The 24674-nt window shown below is 30.7% G+C and overlaps 1 protein-coding gene across 20 annotated transcripts in view; it reads right to left on the minus strand.

Annotated features, from left to right (window-relative positions):
• The window catches only part of LOC145293809 (potassium channel subfamily T member 2-like), a 659145-nt gene that overhangs the window by 46903 nt on the left and 587568 nt on the right, over positions 1-24674 (minus strand). For all 20 annotated transcript variants that reach the window (XM_080140398.1, XM_080140404.1, XM_080140403.1 and 17 more), the window contains 5 exons: positions 16091-16193; positions 12494-12666; positions 6498-6569; positions 5643-5777; positions 3998-4109 (listed from right to left, as the gene is read on the minus strand). In XM_080140398.1, coding sequence (XP_079996524.1) covers positions 3998-4109; positions 5643-5777; positions 6498-6569; positions 12494-12666; positions 16091-16193 — 595 coding nt within the window. The remainder of the gene's footprint in view (positions 1-3997; positions 4110-5642; positions 5778-6497; positions 6570-12493; positions 12667-16090; positions 16194-24674) is intronic.

Raw genomic sequence — 24674 nt, forward strand, 5'->3', positions numbered from 1 at the left:
TTTTTCTTTATAAATAAATGATATTTTTTATGCTACAGAAGCTTACTTTTAAAATTAATGCTATTTTTTAAAAATTACTACATCTTACCTATGTTTAATCATTTGTTTACTTGTGCCAAAGTTCGGTGCGTACGTACACGACTTCTTTTGTTTATTTGCGAAACAATCATACTTCAGAAGTGAATTAGATTTTTCTCTTCCTAAATCATAACATTTAACATTTGTTTACTTGTGACAACAAAAATCCGTAAAAGACTTACAACACCCAAAAGGCGTCCACATAGACAGAAACAATGGTTCCTAACGAAACGAAACGGACCAGGCTCTGATTTATTTGGAATTGAGAAATAACTTTTTTGTTTTACTTTAAAAATAAATGATATTTTCTATATTACAGAATCTTACTTCGCGTTATCACATTGCAGAGGAATCTTTAGCGGACATATGAAATAACAAAGTTCTTTTAAAAAAAGTGGTTCATTTCATTTTTTTTTCTTTTGGTTACTTAATTTTTTATACTAGATCTATTGATCTAAAAAAGTTTTCACGAGTTTACAAAAACATTTTTTTATGTTTTCCGTTCTTTTTCGGGGGATTCAATTATAGAATCTGTGTAGTTTAACAGATGTTTCTGCAGTTTAATTAACCGTTGTTCCGTAAGTAAGGCGCCGAAATTTACCCCCCCCCCCCCACCACGCTAATAAATATAGGATATAATACGGATTGCACATGTACAGGTGAAATCACACAACCAATGAGAATGGTTTGCACTTATTGATCCGTGCTGAAATAATAATGTTATTATTTAGAAAGTAAGTAATTCTGGGGACGGGAGGGTGTTGTGTAACTATTCTGTACTTTCATCTAACAATTTAATAAAAACAGATATCGTAAAACTTTAATTAAACACGAAAATGCTATTTAAAAGATAGCGCTGAAAAAACAAAAACAAAAAAAAAACAGCTACGACATTGCGATGAAAACTAGGTTTTACAACCATCTTCATTCTGTGATAAGTAGGTATACGATAAAGGTTTGCCTTTTTTTTTATTTTTGTTTTTCGCTAGAAGTGCTAATCTAGACTAGCGCCAATTTTCCTGTTAATAATTACCTACAACTATAATCTCCGGTCAAAAAGAAAAAAAAAATATCCGGCAAAAAAAAAAAAAAATATATATATATATAACAAAATAATCCAAAAAGTGCAAAGTTCTTTTTTTTCAGAGCAAAAACAAAACGCTCCCTTCACCGTGCTGCTTACAACATTGTAGACAGTGCGTACTAAATTTATTATTCATATATAATAAAAGGTTATTTATATTATAACAATATTATTTTATATACTAAATTATCATTTAGATATTACAAGTATATCTTCTACAATTATTATTTATATATATTAAAAGTATTAGTTATATAGCAATTTTGATGAATACTTAATACTGAAATAAGGGTGCAATACTGAAATAAGAGTGCAATACTGTAAATATCACATCAAAGCATAGAATAATATCCTAAGATCCAAAAACGTTCATCTACTAGCAATGAATAAACAAAGGCATCGAAGAAATCATCAATACTTCACATGACGAAAACTTACTGAGCAAAAGAAAACCACGAAATCACATGGAATCTAATTCAGATCATAGAAAGTAGATGAATCTACTAATCATTTTTTAAAAATGGCAAGGTGAACATGCTTTCTAGTAACCAAATGCCATTCCCAGTTTTCTTTTAAAAAGAAAATGCACAATGGGTGAATAAGGCAAGTTGTGATTTAGGTCGATCTGAAATCGATGTTGGAATATATAAGTGAAAATAGATCCCAATATGACATACTTTTAGGCAGTTCACCAGAGAATGGGTTTTGATAACATCTTCTCATCAGAATGTTATGAATTGGTGGAAAGAACTATCGAAATGGTAAAAAAAGATTTAAAAAATTAGACATATGTAAACATGACATTGCTATAAACATGACATTGCTATGAAGTCAGCAAGACTAATTGGCAGGAAAATAAACAGGCTACACTGCTGATCTTGCAGCTTCCTTAATCTGTAGACATAAAATTATTCTCATGTATTCTTATGAGAATAAATATAAATAAAAGTGATCAAATCGGTGAGAATCATTTGACATGAAACACTTTTTTGTGTTCTTCTTGGCCATTTGTTATTATTTTTAGATTGGCAGGGAGACCCAACGTTGCCGAGATTGAATGAGGATTAACGAATGTTCCACACTTTCAATAGTTTTATTGTCATCGAAATCAATATAATCCATTTTTCAATCAAAATCTGGGAAATCACCCATGTTTTAATCAAATCGATTGATTGTCCGCTCCAATCGGGGACCCATCACAGTGCACCGGGAGGAATCTTCACATGCCTATGTACAACAAAACGTAGTCCACAACACATTGTAGTCTACATTTTATTGTAGAAAACCTACTGTTGATTTTATAAAATTATGAAATTAAAGTTTAAAATACAAAAGTCAAGTATTATAGTCCAATTGTGTTCTAAACAGAAACACTCATTTCGAATACACTTTTGTCTTATCAAAGAACCTACAGTTGATTTTATACCTGGCCCCTTCTGCTTGTGCAGCGATAAAACTTCTCAAATGCACTTGTGATGTTAGGCTGTATAAGGGTGTTAACTTTGGTCAAAATTGAACTGTGCCTTCTTTAATCAAAATTTTTGATTATCAATTTTCGATACTTATCAGAGGCATTTCGATACAAAGCCTATCTAAGAACACTGTCAGACTCATAAAGTACATTTGCATGAAACTTTAAAAAAAATCGGGTCAGCCGTTTCGGAATCGATAGGGAACGAACTCACACGCATATACGTATACAGAGAAAAAGCGCCTTTCATATATAAGTAGAGATAGAGATTTAAATCTTCACACCGGATTTTAAATTTGTGATTTCTCTGTATTATCTTATACATTATTACATTGATTAGCGATTTATCATAAAATGAAAGATCAACTTTTCTATGCACATGTCAGAAGAGTATTACGTTGGAGCAACAACCCAATTGGCTCCATCACATCACAGCCTCTCACTATATAGCCATATGATTCACTATTAAAAACTATATAACCATATGATTCACTATTAAAAACTATATAACCATATGATTCACTATTAAAAACATATTAAACGACAGGAATATTGAAAAGTGCTAGTATAGCTACGCATATTATTCCAAAAGGTTATTTTAAGACATTCACAGCAAGAATTCATCTTGTTACCAAAACTAAAAAGAACATAACTTTCTTCATCTGTGTGCCTAGCAACAGACTTGATTTTCATTAATAGGGGTTCTTTCCAAGAATTCCCGCCTTCAGAATACATTACCATGGGATTGCTTTCCTGTAGATTATGCAACATGTTCATCTTCAAATCCAATGTCAACAAATACTTGTCATAAATCGTTGTCATAAATAATCACATTTTGTTAATGTCATTCATCATTTTCTATCCTCTCATAATATTCTTCATCATTTAACAAACAAGCTATCTGTCACATTAACCCTTTTGCCTTGTAAAAAATAAAAATGGGTCAATCAGAAATAAAATCTGCTTTTGTCTGCACAATATTCGTTGTTAAGATCTTCAAACAATGATGAAAGATTATCCAAGTTACAGATTTTATGCTTCGAAGAATAAGTTACTATTGAATTTTTTTATAGATGCATAATGACAGATGTGGCTCATCGTGTAGATTGACACTGACACGTATACATTAGTAAACTTCTCGCACTGGTAGAAGCTGGCAGTACTTGTTTAGTGTTAAAAATTAAGTGTAGATCAAACAATTGGGAAAATCTTTTGGAACAAAAAAATAAAAGGTCTATCAAATAAATCGACTTATATTTATGTTTATTTGTACTAATAAGCAAGAAAAAAAGAAAATATATAAAAATAGAAAAAAAAGAGAAATATATAAAAATAGAAAAAAAAGAGAAATATCTTGAAAGTACCTTTTCCAATTTTGCAATATTCATCGAATATTGATCCTGAGCTTTGAAGCTCATAAATCTCATGTTTGTTGCTTGATCTAATTCAGTGAGGATGTTTGCACTGGGGAAAAGCCTAGACGGGAGAACATTTATTGGATTTATTGAATAAAAAACAACAGTAAAAAAAAAAACGAATAATTTAATAGATTCATAGAAGAAAGATTCACAAAATACAGTAAACATAAATACATTATATTTGTGAATAAATTTGAAGTAAGAGACATAATTAGTTTTAAAAAACTATTTAAAACGATCAATTTCCAGTCTTAATGAAAAACATAATTTGTAGAAGTTCACTTTTATCTAATTTGGGTTAACGACAATAATGGATGGAGAAAACAACGAATGTAAAAATACCAACATAAAAGAAACACCTTGTTTTTTTTATTTTATTAATATATAAATTACTCATTCTGTCAAAAATATTACATTTTACAAACAAATAAATCAAGCAATGCAAGCTTTTTATCGCAATAAAATGTATTTCCAAAGAGAAATATCAAAATTCGCTATCAAAGTAATCTTTTATTACTTCTTTATCCCAATCATAAACAATTCTCACTTATATATTTTTTAAATGCTAACATTTACAAAAAATAAATAGTGATCTCGTGTTACTCACCATAGTTTTTAGAATGTATATTCCAAAATTCATAATGATCCATTCATTAATTTAGGCGTTTAAATGTTTTTGGGATTGGATTTGGCTAATCACCCCAATGAAGGCTCGGTGCCACTTTGATGTAGGGGCTACTACAACTATCTTTTATTAAGAGAATCGGCAGATGTTTATGAAATTGCCCCCTCTAAATTCTACAATTTACATTTTTTTCTTTTTTCATGTTAATCTCGAGTGCAAATGCAACTTTCTTTTTGTTTTTCTTTTTAATTTTAAAACTAGAATTAACGTCAAAGTGTTGTATCTGTTCTGATGATGTTACCTTACACATGGGACTCACACGTTGTATGCAGTCTACGTCGCACAGAACATAAGACAAGTAATAACTCAAACCACTTTTTTTTGTAACCACGATATTTCCTCATTCTCCTGCCACGTGTGACTTCTTATTATGGCCGTGACGTCACCCACATCTCTATCGTGCTCTCTCTCCTTTTTCTAGTCGTTTCCTTTTTTTCCTTACCATGACGTAATTACCACGTTTCAGTATTTGCATATAGCTACCATACGTGCTCTGTTACGATACTATACTTAATCTTTTCTCTCCTCAGTCAGTTAAGGAGAAATCTTTCTAGACTGCAGCATTTTATATTTTCGTCCCAACAGGAACTGGTTTTAAAAAATAGAAAAATGTAACAATTTTCCTGTGCCAAAGTAAGGTCACCCTACTTAAAAGTGAGGAGCGTCAAAATCTCTTTCAAGCTAAAGGAGTAATACACGTTGACTGAAGAAAAGTAATAAGTAGTGTGAGAAAATGATGAGTTAATTGGTTAGAAGTTAGAGTAGGCACTGATTAGCTACAAAAGTAATTCTAAATTGCCTGATGATTTCTATTGAGAATGAAATAATTGTTCCTGTGTAGCTTATATAATATATGTGTGTGCGTGTGTCTTTTCAAATTGTTGTATAATTTCAATTCAAACTCACTTGAATATTTGTTGGACCGCTATTATAGTACCAGTATCCATAAGTGTTCTTTCCGTTATATTCTGAGTCATTTCTCTTTTCACAATCACAATTTGACTTGCTTTTGTGATTCCAGCCCTCAGCAGATCATCCACACTGGAAACGAGAACATAAAGAAATTTATTGAAAACGTTTTGTAATAATGAAGACATTTTTGTTGTGCCGTATAGTATTTTAACTGTTAGCTAAGTTAGCTTTTATTTTGTTTTTACTTGATGTTACAATGCACCACCGACAGCAAATTATGGTCTCCAAATTGAATACAAATTACTATTTTATCCTTAGCTGAAGTGGGTTCATACTTTAGAATACCTAAAGATATACCAAACACTGATTTTGCTCTACGGCTGTGAGAGCTGGCCTTGCATAAATACACTTGAAGTCTTCGATATGTAACATATCCTATGCATCCGCCTCTCTAATCAAATCCTAAAGTATCTGTGCAAGACGCAACACTACTTGCATCACAGAGACTTTTTTGAAAAGGATACTTTGCTGGTTGGCTGAGAAATCAGCTTCTGATCAGTATAGGTGGAGCACCATGATGCGAGATGTCATAAACTCATTTGAATCTGGTTCAATGAATGCCGTTACAGTTTACAGTTTGCAGTTATCTTAAATTGTATGAGAAGTGAACCAAATATATCTGATATAAAATTGAATTTTTCCAATTTCATAGTCTGTGTTGGTATCCATTAGACCAGATGCGGTCCTATTTGTTACTGTTTATGAAATATGGACACCTTCTTTCAGACAAATAAAGAAGCTTACAACTGAAACATATAAAGTGATATTCTTTAATTTTTAATAGCTTACCTTGAAATCTTCCCTATTAACCAATAAACCAATGGGAAATGTGCAATGATTTCTAAAAATACACTCTCAGGTCTACAAAAGAAAAATCAATAACATATGAATTATTTTCAAGAGTAAACACCACAACAATTGATTGACCACACAACATTCTTTTATTCAACATATTCATATTCTAGAGTGATTATTTTTATGAAATACTTAAATGGGTGACGAATGTTTGGTTTTATGAGAAAAGGAAAACAAATCAAATACTGCAATATTATCTTTATTCATAAGTTACGATACATCTAGACAGAAAATCAACAAATACGCTTTAATCTTTATCCCCCAAATGTTGTAAGAAAAGCTCTATACTGCATGATAAAATAATCTTAATTAAAGATTAGCTTATTCTTGATCGCATAATCTCTTTAGTAACTTTTGTTTCTTGAGAAAACATTGAATGAGTTTTTGTAGCTCCTCCTCCTTCTCCTCCTCTTTTTCGTCCTCCTCCTCCTCCTCCTCCTCCTCCTTCTAGCTGTAGTAATAGTAGTTTAATGTTTGTTCAATATGTTTGCATGTGTTGGCTTTTAGAAATTGCATTCCAAACTAACCTATCTCTAGGCGAGTCTTTATGTATCCCTCTTTCTCTCAAATGGATTCTTATCACTTTCTTCTGTGTTTTCTTTTAAAAGATTTAATTTGGGAAACTATCATGGACAACTCGCTGTGCTATTATTATTGCTTTATTTTAGGTGTGTGTGTGTGTTGGGGTAGAGTTTGTTTTGTTTCTTATTTTCGGCTTTTGCTTCTTTTATACCCATTGTTCGAATTCATTTTCATTATTGTTTCTTCAGCTATTCAAGCATGGAACATAATTGCATTTGTATAAGCCAGATTGTAACTCTATCTTGCTAGTATTTTTTAACTTTTTAAATTAAATAAAATTTTAAATTTTTTAATTTTTACATATTTTAGAATTAAATTTTTTTTTACTTTTAACGTTCATCTCACTACCAGAATTATTACTGTATTATAATTTTTATCTCCATAACTTTATTATAATATCAGAACAATAAAGAAAATGTAAGGGTGAATCGGAAGGGTAGTATGTATGTAGATAATAGTATATATATATATATATATATATATATATATATATATATATATATATATATATATATGCCACTATGAAATAATGGGGATCATTAAAGAGAAGCCAATAATAAAAGAATAAAGGAAAAAAGAGAAGACAATATGGAGAAAGGAGAGGAGATAGAAACAGTAAATAGGGATATGAATATACATAAATAAAAATACAAATAAAAAGATCTGAAAGTAAAGAAAATGGGATTAGAAAATGTTCAAAATAAGTTAAAAAATAAATAATATAAAATAAAATAAAAATAAAGTGATGCAAGTTCCAGTGAAGTCTAAAAGTTTTCGTGTGGCTACTTGATTATATATATATATATATATATATATATATATATATATATATATATATATATATATATATATATTATGGTAATAAAGTTTAGTTTCCTAGAAGTACATCCGTTGAAACAACCTGTGTCTACCAAAAAGGGCTCAATGAGTTAACAGAACAGGTATATTTAATTTATTTATACAAACATTGATGGCTACATATGTGCATACATGTTTCTGTAATCACCGTTATTAGGGAGATTACGTCTTCAGGCCAAGAATTTCCCTCGAAAACTGAAACTCAAGATACAAAAACATTTTCTTATATCACTTACAAAATTAGAATCTTGCCATAGAATAAGGATGGGGTTGGTCTGAGGGAGGATAAGCAAGGGCATGGCCTCTGATCAATCCATTTATCTCAGGCTTTTATTTTTTCTCATCTTAACTTCGGTAGGGACAATTTTTATGTTTATTCTTTTTATAACCTTAAAATTAATATCTACTCTCCGGTGTAGCATTGTAAATTACTTGAGAAGTCTTCCAATATGTCGCATATAACCAACGGTCAAGCTTTAAGGGGTCAGCAATTCCAAACGGCCACCCAGTATGGACAAAACGATATTTCCGATTTTCACACACGCATATTTCGAAAGTATACATACACGTAAATACAAAGGAGTGGATGCACACCTTTAGTATATTTCCTCACACACACACACACACACACACACACACACACACACACACACACACACACACACACACACACACACACATAGAAATATGAAATATAAAAATGTAAGAAAACCAAATAATATAAAATGCGTACATATATACACAGATATACACACATACATATACATCTACACATATACATCCATACATTTACACTAAACGTAAATACATATCCATACAATATCTCTCTCTCTCTCTCTCTCTCTCTCTATATATATATATATATATATATATATATATATATATATATATATATATATACACATATGTATATATATATATATATACATACACATGTACTTACATCCACACACATATCTACATATATAATCATATACATACACGCATAACATATACGTATACATAAAAATATATACATATACATACGCAGCACATTTATCCACACACACATACACAGAGGAAACTATTTCGTTAACAAAGCATATATAAAGCCATGATTTATTTATCTAGATAATTAAATCATTTACATAAACAGATACATACTAATACACACATAGGCATACATACATGTACAAATATATATACATATACATACATATATATATACATACACACATACACACACATACACATACATATCTACATATACCCACCCACATGCACACATATATATGCAAACATATAAATCATTATCGTTGACATACATGCAGACCTAACTGTGATTAATCAAGAGTTAGTATCAAAATTAGCGTATTTTCAACATTATGACTCACTACGTAAGCTTGCAAGGAAATATTTACTGTAAGAACAAAGAAATACGAAGGATGGCATTTTATACATAGACAAAAAGGAATATAAAAAAATATGTGATTATACCAATACTAATAAACCATCGATTAGAAAGTTTAAAATACCTAAAGACAAACCTAAAACTTATATATTAGAATCCCATTTACCTTTTGATATACATATATATATATACACATATACATGCATACACACATACACATACATATATATATACATTATATATACACATACATACAGATACACATATACATATACATATACACATAAACCCACAGAGATATATACACAATATACACATAACACACACAGACATATATGTACATGCATAAATATACACGTAAATATGCATATATACAGGTACAATGGCACACACATACATATAAACATACACCCATATAGACACATACACACAACTATATACTCACACATACATATATGTATCATATAACTACGATTTTGTGCATCTGTTGCCCTGTGATACTATTTCTTCTTTTAGTTATAGTTAATTTTCTATAGTTAATTTAATATGCTATAAACTTTATATTAATTAATCGTCAAAAATTTATGTAATAAAGTATACACCACGTATATATATATATATATATATATATATATATATATATATATATATATACACATCCACGTGCATATATTATTTAGAATTCCGCCTAACTTCCTGATCATTTGTTTGGTTTAGATATATTTATACAATTATTTTTTTTCAGATTAGTAATATTACACTCCTAGAGAAAATAGAATATTAATAGAACTTATGTAATCATAATCATGATCTCACATTCTTTTTTCTGTAGTAGGATGTGGGTTGTTATTATTGCAGCAGTTCAGATCTTCATAGCTTAGAGTTCTTTAAGCGCATGTATTTTGAAATGTTTGCAAGATATAGCAGTTTCTTGTTTGATATTTAATAGTTTGTCCCAGTCCTTAAACCTTGTTATCTCAGGTTTTTCTGATAGGCATAACGGACATGGCGAGTTTAATGAGTGGCAAGTATTGGCTTTCCTAATAATTTTCCATTCTATCTTTGGTGTTTTGTTTTCCCTAACTAGTTTCCAGTAATGTAACGATAACGAGGTGTCTTTTTCATACGTTTGATTATTCATCGAACGTGTATGTTCATAAAATCTATTTTTGAATGTCATTTGCGTACTACCTATGTAGAATTTTTCATCCCTCGAGTTTTCCACTGGGAATATTTTAGCCTGGTATACCACTGATAGAGTTAAACATTCATTTTTTATGGGGCAATCCTCGGGTTTTTGGCAATTACATTTATTCATAACTGCATTATCACTAATATTTATATTTTCTCTATTATTCATTCTTAATATTCTTCTGTTATGTTTTTTTATGATTCTTTCTAAGTTATCACCACAGCTATAACTTAATTTTAATGTATTTTTATGAAAAATTTTATTTAACATATTATTTGGTGGGAAATGCTTGTTAATAAGTTGTAATATTTTGGTGCCAAGTTTTGTTTTTAGCATTAGATTGAAGGAAGGTGTAAACCAGATCATTTTCCTATTACGGTTTATAGATCTATTCGTGCTAGTACTAGTGACTTTATATTTTATATCTATGTTTTTGTACCCACTATGTTTAAGTGCTGTATTATAAATAGCTTTGCGCTGAAGATACAATATTTATTACAACACTATATATACATATTTCAAGGTCGTACCATTGGTTTCATCAACCAGAAGAGGTTGGAAAAAGTCAGCGTAAATTCATCAGCGACATTGAAAAAACTGAAAACAACGCAAAGTGAACAAATGGAGAAAAAACGTTAAACGAGCGTTTAAGACTCAGAGTTTCAAATTTTAAAAACACAACTTAATAATCGACGTCAATAGATTATGATTATGGAAGGAAGAAAACGCGCGTGTGTGTGTGTGTATGAGTGTGTGTGTATGTGTGTGTGAGAGAGAGAGAAAGAGGAAGAGAGAGGGTGTGTGTGTGTATGAGTGTGTGTGTATGTGTGTGTGAGAGAGAGAGAGAAAGAGGAAGAGAGAGAGAGAGAGAGAGAGAGAGAGAGAGTGTGTGTGTGTGTGTGTGTGTGTGTGTGTGTGTGTGTGTGTGTGCGCCCTAGACGTGTGTATATATGTATGTTTAGCGGGGGTGGGTGTTATGGAAAAAACCTTTCTGAAAGGTAAATTTCCTGTTTAAACGAACACATAAACCCCATATAAATAAAGGTACAACAATTAACGGCAATAAATATATAATGAAATAAAGCATGAATATATTAATTTAATTTAGAATAAATTAATTAATTAGATTCTGGGTGTGGCAGCAGGATTAAACGTCAGCCCTTCATATGGAGTGTTACAACTTTGTATCCTTCTCTCAATGATCCCTCCCCTCCTCCTCCGACCTGAACCCGCTGGATTACTTCGTTTGGTCATACGTCAAGAACATCACCAACATGACCTCCCGCAACACCAAAGCTAATCTGATCGCCACCATCCACTGAGTATTTACCGAGCTCCCACTGGCACTTGTGGAAAAGGCATGCTCCTAATTCTGGACGTGTGTTGATTATTATTATTGAGGCAGTGATTATATAATACAAGAAGTCATAAAGAAAACATTTGTTTGCTATCATTGGTTTATAAAAAGAAAAAATCATATAAAAAATAAAAGCATTTTTTTTTACTATCAGTTGTTTATTATTCAAAAAAAATTATTCATGAAACTTACCTAATAATGAATATTTTTCTTGATTAAAATTTTAATTTTGTAAAAGTTTGGTAAAATTTGTCCCATAATTATTCAAGTATATTGTTTTTAGTTTTCAGTTAAGTTTTAATTGAAATTGTTGTCATTTTCAATTGTTTCCGTTGAATTAGCTTTGTACCAACAGAAATAATATATTTTACATTGAAAAAATTGACCAGTGTTTGCATAAAAAAAAATTTCGAAACTTTCATTCAGCACTTTCCAGTATTTCCTTCCAGCTGTCTGGACGATTCTGACGATATCATATCTTATATCTTTATACAGCGTAAGTAACCCAACATGTAATACGAATGCTGTTTCAAATTGAATTGTGTACTTACTCTTGTTCCAAGAGCAGAATAATAGGCCTCAGAGCTTCTTTGTCCAGAAAGTGTTGTCGTAGTGGAACAATAAAATTATAAATGCCACCATGGGCATTCTCAGCGATTAAAATGATTAGTTGTTGGTGCCAACGAGTATCCTTCGCATTCTTAAATGAACAATGAGCACAATCCTAAAAACAAAAGATACTTTTGATCAAATCAGTTTCAATGCTTATCAATTCAATTGTCATATTTCAACTATAAGAAAAGAAAAATGCACAGTTATATAAAAAAAACTGTTCCGCTAATTACCCATTTGTTCATTGTGACAATGAATTACCTCCTCGTATTCTGAAACAGTCGTATCTAATTGAGCATGACAATTCTCCTTGACTAATCAACAGGCGGTTAATTTTGACAAACTTCGGTGAAAAGCTTTTATTCGTCCCCTTTTTAAATGTATTCCCTGCCCTGTCTACACCATAAGGAACTGTTTTTCCATTTTAGATGAAATAGTTTTGTTTTAGATATTACAGTGACACACGTCTTTTAATTTAGCCACAAACACAATCAGTTTTGCAAAGCTATTTCTTGTATTATAATCTAATGCATGTGGCAATAATTACCAGTCTTCAGTGCATTCTTCTCTATGCTTTATTTCAGTATTTCTCCAACATTCAGTAAGCAAGAACGATTTCTTTTGCTAAAAATCACTACAGAATATTTGGTTATTTGGTTTTTATTTTTAAAACTTTAACGTGATAATGGTGATTTTGTTTTAAAAACGAATCTTAACCATTTTTCTAAAATACTTTTTGTAAATTTCATAAATAATAATCATATAATAAACATAATACATCTTAACCATTTTTCTAAAATACATTTTGTAAATTTCACAAAAGTCTCAATCAAAATGAATCGAAGCTTTAATGAACTTTTTTGAATTGTTGATTTCAACCAAATTGTGGTTCAAAGCCCTACTTTTGAGTATTTGCCTATATGGTACATTTTATAAGAAAATTCTCTTGGAAAAATAAAATGACATCCGGTTCTTCTTAAACATTTCGCATAGCACGAATTCTATAGTTCAGATAAAAAACAGAATTTTGGGGTATTTAGTAGAGAAGCCAACAAATGATAAATGGGTGAAAAATTCAAATATATAACAAATAAATGTTACCAAAGGAAAGATAAGGTACTCTTCTACCTACCTGGATATGTTTTGTGTATTTTAACATATTTGAAGCTTAATAAAAGCTTCAAATATGTTAAAATACACAAAACTTATCGTAAAAGAACTTGTGTTCCATTCATAAGTTGGTCATGGTTTACTAGGTAACGACTCCCATGTTTGTAAACAAAAACACACCATCAGTTGAAACTTACGCTCTTCAAAATACGTCATGACCCCAATGTGTAAAATTAACAACAACTATTTTCAAACAGCAAAGAGAAAACACAAAAATTTTATCTTTCAAAAAACTAAAAAAACAAAGGACTATTATTTTGAACCTAGATTAAAATAAATACTGTCAATAAACATGAAGACATTTTTGACTGTAAGTAGTACGGCGTGAAATTAATTATAGTCATTCTTTGTTTAGCAGCACCATGGAGCCTGTAGCACAAACGGCTCTCCATAAAGTCAGCGGCTTTCATAGCAAATCCTCAGTTCAGCTCAGGAGTTAGGAGGACTCTCATCTCGATTTGACTCTTGTCAAGGCGTCGTTCCCAGTCGCCATAGGGACCAGGGGTGGCAGAATGCGATACACAGTCCACTTTTTACTGATGCCTGCCTACCTCCTGTGACTCCCAGTTATAACTTGCCACTAAAGTTCCTGAAACCTGCTTTAACTGTGGCTCACTTCCAACAATTCCAGCTCACTCCTAGAGCTTCTAACGACTCCAGCTTACTCCTGCAGTTACTCCAGCGGCTGCCCAGCTCACTTCTGGAGCTCCAACGTTTCCAGCCACGAGCTCATGCGACCCACTGACGTCCAGCTACCTGTTCCAGTGCTCACTGACATCCAGCTACTAGTTTGTACCTGCAACACTCCAAAATCTCAATCTCACAAGATGCCCATTACTTGCTCGTGCTGATTCATTGCTGTACACTTTATCTTTTTTTTCTTGGTAACAATAAAACGCCCGTCCTAAACTGAACATCTGTGTTTATCATCCTTCTTTGCTATCGCTGTTTTTTGTCTTGTGTCTACTTTGTTAGTTGTACAGTCGATTGCCACTCTCTGCAACAAGTTAAACAATATCATGGCTGACTTGACACTTATTGGGTGAATTTCTACCAGTATTTTGTTTATTTTTCCAGTTTTCAGCCATTATTGATTCTCCAAAGACGAGATATTATTTCCAGATTTATTTTTTATATTGCTAACCTGAAGATTAGGTGAGAGGTAAGGTTAACAAAGGGCATCTCTTCTTTTATGACGTTGACATTTTTATACAAGGATAATTCCATGTCAAATCATAACTCATGTTTCTCAATTGTTGTACTATAAAAACTAGACTGAAATTTTGAGCTTCTAACTCCAAGCAGTTTTCTGTCTATGCCTTAAATTAAATATATCAAAATGAAAAAATGAATCTTATAAATTTCGATTTACTTATCTTTCAGTGGAAACAGCAAAATTGTATGGTCATAATGTGTGTTAACGTTTTTCAAGTTAAATTGTAAGCGTTAGTTCAAAAAGAAAGAACAAGAATCCATTTTTGGATGAAAGTTCAAACTGTGTAGAGCACACATAAAAAAGAAAACTTTCATTTTCTAATAGTGCCACATGCGTTTTTGAGGTTTGGTAGTTTCACACCCAAACTTAGGTAAGCATGTATAATAATAATAATAAAAAAAACAGTTGATTTTTAAAGGTTTTTTACATATGATTTTTGGATTCATTATGAAAAAAAAAAAATTGTATATACGGTCAAAATAATCCAGAATTGATTTCGTTCACAAAAAAATGCCACTTTTTAATGTCATGATTTCACAGACTTTAGCAACGTACCTGGAATCTTAAATTAAAAACTGCTTGGAGTTAGAAGCTCAAATTTTCAGGACTGTCTAGTTTTTATGATACCAACAACTGGAAAAAAGTTTACAGAAAATTTGAAAGGTATGGAGACATTTTCAAATGTTTCTGAATGATTTTCTATGAAATTACCCATTAAGGTTTGATCAGAAACATTAATTATTACAATTATGAATAACAAAGACTATAGAGTATTACATGGTAAATTATGAAAAGTAATTTTTTTATTACATGTTAATATTTTCAGCAAAAAATATCCCAGATTATTACTCTTCTCAAAAAAAAAAAAAATAAATAAATAAATAACACACACTTACAAAATTTACTCTACAAAAAAATCTGATCTTCAAGATTTCAAGATGTTTACATTTAATCGCCTTAGAAAAAGTACATTTTTTTGTGTGGTGGGGGAATTGCGTATAAGGGTTAAATTTTACCCAATTTTCATGATGAGTTTTATTGATTTTTTATTTAACATTCTCAGAAAAAACAATATCGTTAAATTATAGTTAAATTATAAATAAGATAAAACTAGACAAGATGAGAAAATAAAAATATAATTGAATCTTACCACTCCCCATTGTAAGCAACATGGTGGCCGAAGTCTCTCCAAATGACAAAATGTCTTTCTTGCTCCGACGAAAGGTACAATCGGGGGAACACCAATATAAATTCTAACAAAAGTTCAAAAGTATATTCATTTTAATTGAATAAAGCAGGATAAGGAAACTCTTTATTAAGTAAATAATGATAACACAATTCTTTTATCAAACACATTATGGCTTTTAACAACTCGTTTATAATGCGGAAGAACACTACACAACTTTATTATAAAATAAAGCATGACTACATAAGTTGCTTATAAAGCAGAGTAGTTAAGTCTACACCATTCTCTTAAAGCAGAGAAAAACTATATTTCATTTTCTTCTAATGCTGACTAATTTTCTTATAAAGCAGATTAAGTCTACAACATTCCTTTTAATGCTGAGTATGATTATACCATTCGCTTATGAAGCAGAGTAAAACCACACGATTCTCCTGTGAATATAATCAGCTCTATCATCAGAGAAATACTGTGCCGTTTTCTTATGAAACAATTTCAGACTGCATCATCTAAAGTAGAGCATGGTTACACAACTCTCTTATAAAGCAGAACATGGTTAAAATAAATAAAAAAAAACAACCAAAAATAAAAAAACAGAGTAAAACTTCACATTTCTCATATAAAGTGTTTTAGACTCGAATTCTATAGTGCATATTGTTGAAGTTGAATAAAACGAGTTTGGTTAATATTTTAAGATGAACGTTTCACATTTTCTTTATTTTATTAAATGTTCTTAAAAACATTTAAAAAATATATTCTAAAAATAGAAAGTTGCCCATACAGTATTTTAATGAAATAAAATAATTTATTTTATTTTGATAATTAGTAATAAAAACATATATATTGTCAATGTTTAAAAATCATAGTATTTGTTGTAACCATAATTTAATAACCAAATAAACTAAATTTATTCTGTAAACGTGAGTAAAATGAGAGGGAAGTCAGTTTGATTAGTTTGTCATATGGGAATAAGTGATTTCAGGCCCATGAATGAGCTAGAATTTCTTTATTAGTTTTATGTACAGTTGATTTATTAAACATACATTTAAACAAGGGAAAATTTAAAATATGAGGAAGTAATTAAAACTCAGCAAAAGTCAATGAATTTGTTAATGGGATATGCTAATCTAAAATTTATAAAATGGTAATAAAATGAATGGAAAAGAAAATAAAATTTGAAAGAAAAAATATTTTGAAGTAAAAATTGAAAAATAATTAAAAACAAAAATAACTATTTGGTATATTTATGAAGATGTCTAAATAGAAATGATTTGTGTTTTCTCTTGCCCGTGGGAAATATTGACAGCTTAAACTTTAAAGATATTTTTGTTTTCTTTTTACATATATCATACACTGTATAAAACATGACTTAGTTCTATTTAAATTAATTTTACTTATGAAAATTTATTTTTCTTATGTAAGTTTTGTCATATAAAAAAATAATTTTTTAATGTTAAATATTTACTTTGTTCTTTTTACTGTAGAATTAATTTATATACTGTTTTGCATTTTATAAGTACATAAGTATAAGTATATACAAAATAGTTTAATATTTACTTATGTAATAGTAAATGCGCATTTTGGTTTTTGCATCTCTTGGAGATAAACATCGGCACAAATGTAGATTGGTATTCATAAAAAGAACCTGTTTCCTGGGAGGGCATAGGGGACACTGCATTGTGAATATCATCATACAGCTTATCATGGATTGACGTATGATTTTCAGGTAGCACCCACTAAAAATGCCACAGGGTGGAATCAAATCCAAAACTGACTGAAATAATTCTAGAATACATTGAGTCACAGAAATTAGGAACTCGCGATTTCAGGAAAATTTATATTAGTGTGATAAACAATATGCAGTCAACAATTTTCCCACTTTTCAAACAGTCACTTGATGACAACCGACAAGGCTGAACATCTTCCCCAATGGTTCACTTTAAACTCCACCTTGGATTCCACAAACCACTTTCTCCTCAATTCTCTACTGTAGACAAACCACATTCGATGATCTAATCATAACTTCTTCCCATGTTCTGGATATCATAAAAATCCTTCACATCTCCAAAGCATGTGGACCGATCTTATCTCTACTATAGTAATAAAAAGTGCTCTTTTAATCCGATGTATTGTCTCTCCAAACTCTACAACAGAGACCTTAGCAAATCTTGCTTCCCTGATAGCTGGAATATTGCCTCTATGGTACAAGTTTCAAAGAACTTTGTTGAAATGACTAACTCGCATAATTATCACCCCATCAGTCTCCTCCTACTCTTTGAATCATTAATCAAGTGCGATAGTCTGCCACCTCAAAAATGCTAAACTTCTCTCTGGCCAACAGTATGGATTGAGGCAATCATGTTCTACTGCAGATATTCTAACGGTCATACACTGGATATGCGCTTGGCGTACACTGGATATGCGCTTGGCATATTCAAAACCTCTAACAAGGTTTTACATGCAAGTTTTCTCAACAAAATTAATCTGTATTGTATTATTGGATGAGCATTTAATATAATCAAATTTTTCTTAATTAAAAGAAAGATCTAGATTATCCTAAATGGTTGGATATCTAAACAAAACATCAGATTTGCTCTTGGAGTCGATCCTGGGATTTTTCTTATTCCTGATTTTCTTATACACTTCTGCAATGATATCCGCTGATGACACCATGTTCTATTCTCGACATGTGGCCAAATCAAGTGCACATATATCCAAAGAAATAGCTGAATCATCAGAAAATGACCTGTAGTGAAGTGGGGCCAAAAATGAATAGCTGCATTTCATTCTACCAACATAAAACTCTTTTCCTTCCACAATTATAAGAAACCTTATCCAACACTGATTGCCATGGCTAATAAGTCCAACATTCAAGCTTCTTCACAGGCAACATGAATTGGAACAAATACATATAAGATACTGCCAAGTCTGCTGTAAAGAAGGTGGATTCCCTTTACCAGGCTAGAAAACTTCTCACAACTGTCAGTATCCTATATCTCTACAAATCCACCATTCACTCATTCATGTATTATTGCTGCCATCAGACACCAGTATTTGCCTCTTCGGCATAAAAAATAGTCTCTCGCCTAATAAGTCCCATTATTGTCTACCAAGATCCAGTCCTTATTCCATCACCACAATGTTGCAACACTGTAATTGTTTTACAAGTACTTCAACAAAAATATGCTCTAGCGAATTCACTGCACTTGTGTGCCCTCAATATAAATACTTCTGACAAGCAGCAAAATAACACCCCTTCACTCTATAGAACCTTCAGGTTTTCTACACCAACAGCTTTCTTCCTCAAACCATTTGCCTTTGGAATTTCTTTTCCGTTTCCTTTTCTCTCAATTGTACCAACATGCGTAAATTTAAATATAATGTGAACAAGCACCTCGCTGCCCAACTCCCCATTTAGGATGTCCTTATAAATCTGGTCTCTAATTCTCAGTAGTCCTATACATCCCAGTGGCAATGTGCCTTGTTTATGATGACTAGAAGTAAAAATAAAGAAATTTCTTTAATTGTATTGCTGCAATTATAATCTATTTGTACAAAAGCTGAGTTAATAAACATTTGTTTCCCAAAGGCTTTTTTTATTTATTTAATTTTGAACACACAAAATACATGTTAAAATTAGTGCTGAGACAATTAATCTGAATTGCTATCAAAATGGGAAAAAATTTTTGATTTAAAAATTGATTTTACAAAATATGTTTTGTCTAAAACTGAATTTTCTATTGCTGGCACTAATAAAAAAATATTTATTGATTTTAAATTATCAGAAAACTAAAATTTATAGATCATAATCACAAATTTAGATAAAAATGACACAGGTAAAATGTCATGAGTTGATAAATAGGAGAAAATGGCACAAATTAAAAATATAGATGAAAATCTCACAATAAGTTTATACAAATTTTTGATAAAATACATAAAGGGCAAGCAATAATAAGTGTGTCAAATTTAAAAAAAAAAATATTTAGAGAGATGAAGACTAACTATCCCCCCCCCTCCCATTTTCAAATGAAATTTTACTTTTTAGGCAATTTTACAACCGGACTTGGTAATTGTATCAGAGTCAGGAAGAATATTGAAATAATCGTCCCATCACTAGCTAAAATATTATTGATTTGAGGATTGAGTTATGTTCTTTAAAAAGATCTCTTTTGATAGTTCTAATTAGTTGTAATTTGCCAGTTACTGACCAAGTGATCCATTTTTTTATGGAGTTTTAGTCTATTACTCTCACCCTATCTCACTATATATATTAACCCCCTTTCTTTTATTTTATGCAGTATCTATCAACTCTTACTTTTCCTATCTTCAAGTATACATTGTAGTATTGTTGCTTGTGATCATTTCGGCTTTTGTTTATAATGAACTATGCTGATATTCTCTTTTATAGTTAGTTGACTCTCTCTTTCTTTTTCCCTCTCTTTATTACCACTCAATTAAATAGTCCATTATAAACAAAAGCGAAATCATCACAATCATCATAAACTACTTAACATGTAGTTGAGGAAAGAGAGAGGGAGGGGGACAGAAAGTCGCTAATTATGATTTTGTCTTTTTATTTTTTACATTTAACTGCCTTTACAAACTCACATTTTTCCTAATTCAAATAATTTACCCTAAAGCCTAACACTATTTATATCTATGTTTACAATGTTTATGTCTATATGTTAATTTTGTATTATTTTATGTTAAATTTATGTTTTATTTCATATGTTAAACAACCCAGTAAAATTTATTTTTCGATAAAAACTTAAAAAAATAACGCAAATGGGATGTGTTTATAAATATGAAAAAATAAATAAAATTTCAATAGTAAAAAAAATGATTTCAAACTGTAACAGTTTCAGTCTTTTATACAGAATTTTGTGCAACAGTGTGAACTGTCTAATGGTTTATGTGATAGTTATGTAATTATAATCTATAAAGCGTTGGTGTTAGTTATGTAAAGACAGTGTCAACTGCAAAATATCACTACAAAGACACAAATTATGAGTGCACATCTTTTATTTCCTTTAGTTATGTTAAGTAACAAAGCTTACCTTGATTCCCTGTAATTTTGAAAAATAAAGGAACATAATTAGAAGTTGAAATACTAATGAAGTTGTAGACATCATTTTTTAATTATCATCAACAGCTGTAAGGTAAATCATTTGTTTGCTTATGTTTTCTGGAATGATGGTGATGATGATCATCATCACCATCATAATCGGTTTAACATCCGTTTTACAGGCTTTAAAAATTATCTCTTGCCAGCTTTTAATCTATCCCTTTTTCTCTCAAGTCCATTTTTATCACTGTTGTGACGTGGCTCGTACCGTATGACTTCTGGTTACCTGAAGATATAGGAGAAGGTGTGCACAGCACGCAATGGAGTGCATATTCCGTTAGCATCGTCTCGTAGTTAACACTAATATTTGTAAATATGTCTTGTTATTGTTCCACTACTTAATAAAGTAGTTATCTACTATTTATCTGCTTTATTGTTCATTTTGTGTGACATAGCAGATTGGCAACAGAAGTCTGAAATAACAACAAAGCAAAAACATCGTTCAAGAACTGAAACGAGAAAAATCATGGAGGATTCCAAGAACTGTGTGATGCAATTTCTAAAACAACAGGAGAAATTATGTCAGGACGAATTGAAATAAAAAAACAAAACAAATATTCATGCAAACAAGGCATGAGGTAACAAAAACATTAAAATTAATTCTTATTACAACTGTGAAGAATTACGTTTATATCAAGATTGTCCATTAAAAAAAATACCATGTTTGTGGATTCAATAACATAAATTCTCTCACTATAGGCGCAAAGCAAAAAAATAAAAACTGTGACGGAGGTAACAATAAAATAAAACGTAAAAACGTTGTACAGAACACGGCTAAACATACAACAACTAAGAAAATTCAAAGAAAATATATCAAATTCAAAGTCTCAATTAGATCAGACATAAAAAATATAAAATGACGAATCCTGATTAACTAAAAAAAAAAAGCGCAAGGAGTTTTACCAATAACAAATGAAAATTTATGGATGAAACTTGTTTGAATGTTTTTTTACAAAGGAAAATATAGAAAATTAAAAAATTTTGTCATGCGAAATTCAGACAATTTATTAGGAACGAATTGGATTGAGAATTTCGATCCATTTAACATTCTAATAGGAATTTCTGATGATTTAAAATGATAGTATTACAACAAATTCAGATCAGCTAAAAAAAACAACAACAAAAAACTTAAAAGAAAAATTCCAAGAAATTTTTTAGAAGGACTTGGATTTTGTTCTAAAGCTAAAACAAAGTTCAAATTGAAAGAAAATGTAATACCAGTTTTTCAACATAAAAGCCCAGTACAGTATGCGTGGGTAGAAATCATTGATAAGGAGATAGAATAACTAGAAAAGCAGAGTGTAGTAGAATAAACGCACTACAATTCTTGGTCAGCACCTACTGTGTATGTAAAAAAAAAATAATAAAATTCGAAGTTGTGTTGATTATTCTATCGGTCTTAATGATTGTTTGAAAGAAAGAAATTATCCCCTCCCAACAACGGAAAACATTTTTTGCAAAATTAAATGGTAGATGAATATTTTCTAATATTTTCTAAATTAGGTTTATCAGAGATATCCCAGTGGAAGAAAAGTGTGCCGAGTTATTGATGATTAATAAATTAATAAAGAAGTATTTAACGTTTTTATTTTGAATACTCCTTTATTAATAATCATAGAATTTATGGAATAATCAATGCAAATTGGATTTTATCATTATTAAGGTCTGTATTTATTCTGCTACACTCTGCTTTTCTCATCGTTCTAACTCCTTATCAATGATTTCTACCGATGCAAAGGGTTTTGGTCCTTTAAGTTGGAAAACTGGCATTACAGTTTCTGCAATATGGAATAAAAATGACGTCCGCCATCTTCCAACAAACGATGGATACAATGTTAGCAGAGTTGGATTTCGCAACAGTGTATTTAGATAATATTCTAATGAAAAGTGAAAATTAAAAAGACCGTGTGAAATATGTAATGAGATTAATGTAATGAGAGCGTTAAAAAAGAATGTGCTTTTAAATTGAGTATGGACAAATTGTGAGTATGGAAAAATTGTGAATTTTTCGACAAGAATCAAACAGGACAGATAGAACTCCTGATCCCAAACGGACAACACAATAAAATACGAAATGCCCACACGGACTAACTTGATATCATTACACTCATTTTTGAGTTTAGTTAATCATTACAATAGACATATACTGAATATCCATGTTTTAAGAGCTCCATTAAATCATTTACTAAAAAGGTAAAATGTTGACAGATCAATGTTAAAAGACATTCGTTAATCTAAAATCTGCGTTAACATCAAACCTTGTTTTGACGCATTACAACCCTAAGTGACGTAAGTAATTTGGGTTTTGGTGCATTTTTTGTTACATAATGAAGATGCTGGTAAATTAAAACCGATCCAACATGTTTCAGGACGCTACTCATGACGGTAAAGAACTATTTGTAAACAGAGGAGGAAGGATTAGCCATATTATTTGCAATAAAAAATCATAAATATTTGCACGGTAAAGAGTTTATATTGCAAATGGACCATCACCCATTGTTAGCAATATTCGATTAACAAAAGTTATTGCACTAACATACAATAGAAATGATCAACTATGTTGTTAAACTACTCTTTACAAATGGAGTTTTTACCATCAAAACAGATCACACATGCAGACGATTTATCCAGATTAATAATAAAAATAGTGAACCACTAACAGAGACGACCATTGTTTCTTTTTCCGAGATGACGTAAAATATGTTCTATATAAGATTATTGTAAAGCAATTGCGAGTTATTCTTAAAGAGATAACATTTAAAGCAAAATTTGATAAGACATAAATGAAATAAAAAATCAGTTAGTGTATAAAGTGAACAGCATATTTCCATTATCTGATGGCATATTGACGTATGGAGAATGAGTGGTCGGACCTACAGTGCTAACGAAGAACATTTGAAGATATTTCCATACTATCATCCGGGAATTTGTAGAATGAAGGCACTTATGTGAAGTTTCATATACTGGCCAGAAATGTCTAAAGATTTTGAAAATATGGTGAAAATGTGCAAAAGCTGAGCATCTGTATCAAAAGCATTGGCAATAAAATTCAGCAATTGGCCTAGGACAGACAAACCGTAGTTTCTTTACATATTGATTATACTGGACTGATAAAAGAAACATACTTTTTCGTCTTGGTAGACAGTTCTATTAAATGTCCACAAGTTTTAAAATGCAAAACGCCAACAAAAACACAGCAACTGTTCACAAAATTTGGCATACCGAAAACCATTGTATCTGACAATGGCACGTAATTTTCGTCAAAAGAATTTGTAAGTTTTTGTAAAATACATCCAAGTTCATATCGACTGGTTAATAGATTTATCGATGTATTCAAAAGAGCGAAAAAACAAAAAAAAAAAACAAAAAACAAAAAACAAATGGTGTCGAAGCAGAAAAACAAGAATTACAAGCATTCTTATTTGT

The sequence above is a fragment of the Euprymna scolopes genome, chromosome 15 (assembly GCF_053919585.1).
Source record: "Euprymna scolopes isolate OS-2025 chromosome 15, ASM5391958v1, whole genome shotgun sequence".
Taxonomy (NCBI): Eukaryota; Metazoa; Mollusca; class Cephalopoda; order Sepiida; family Sepiolidae; genus Euprymna; species Euprymna scolopes.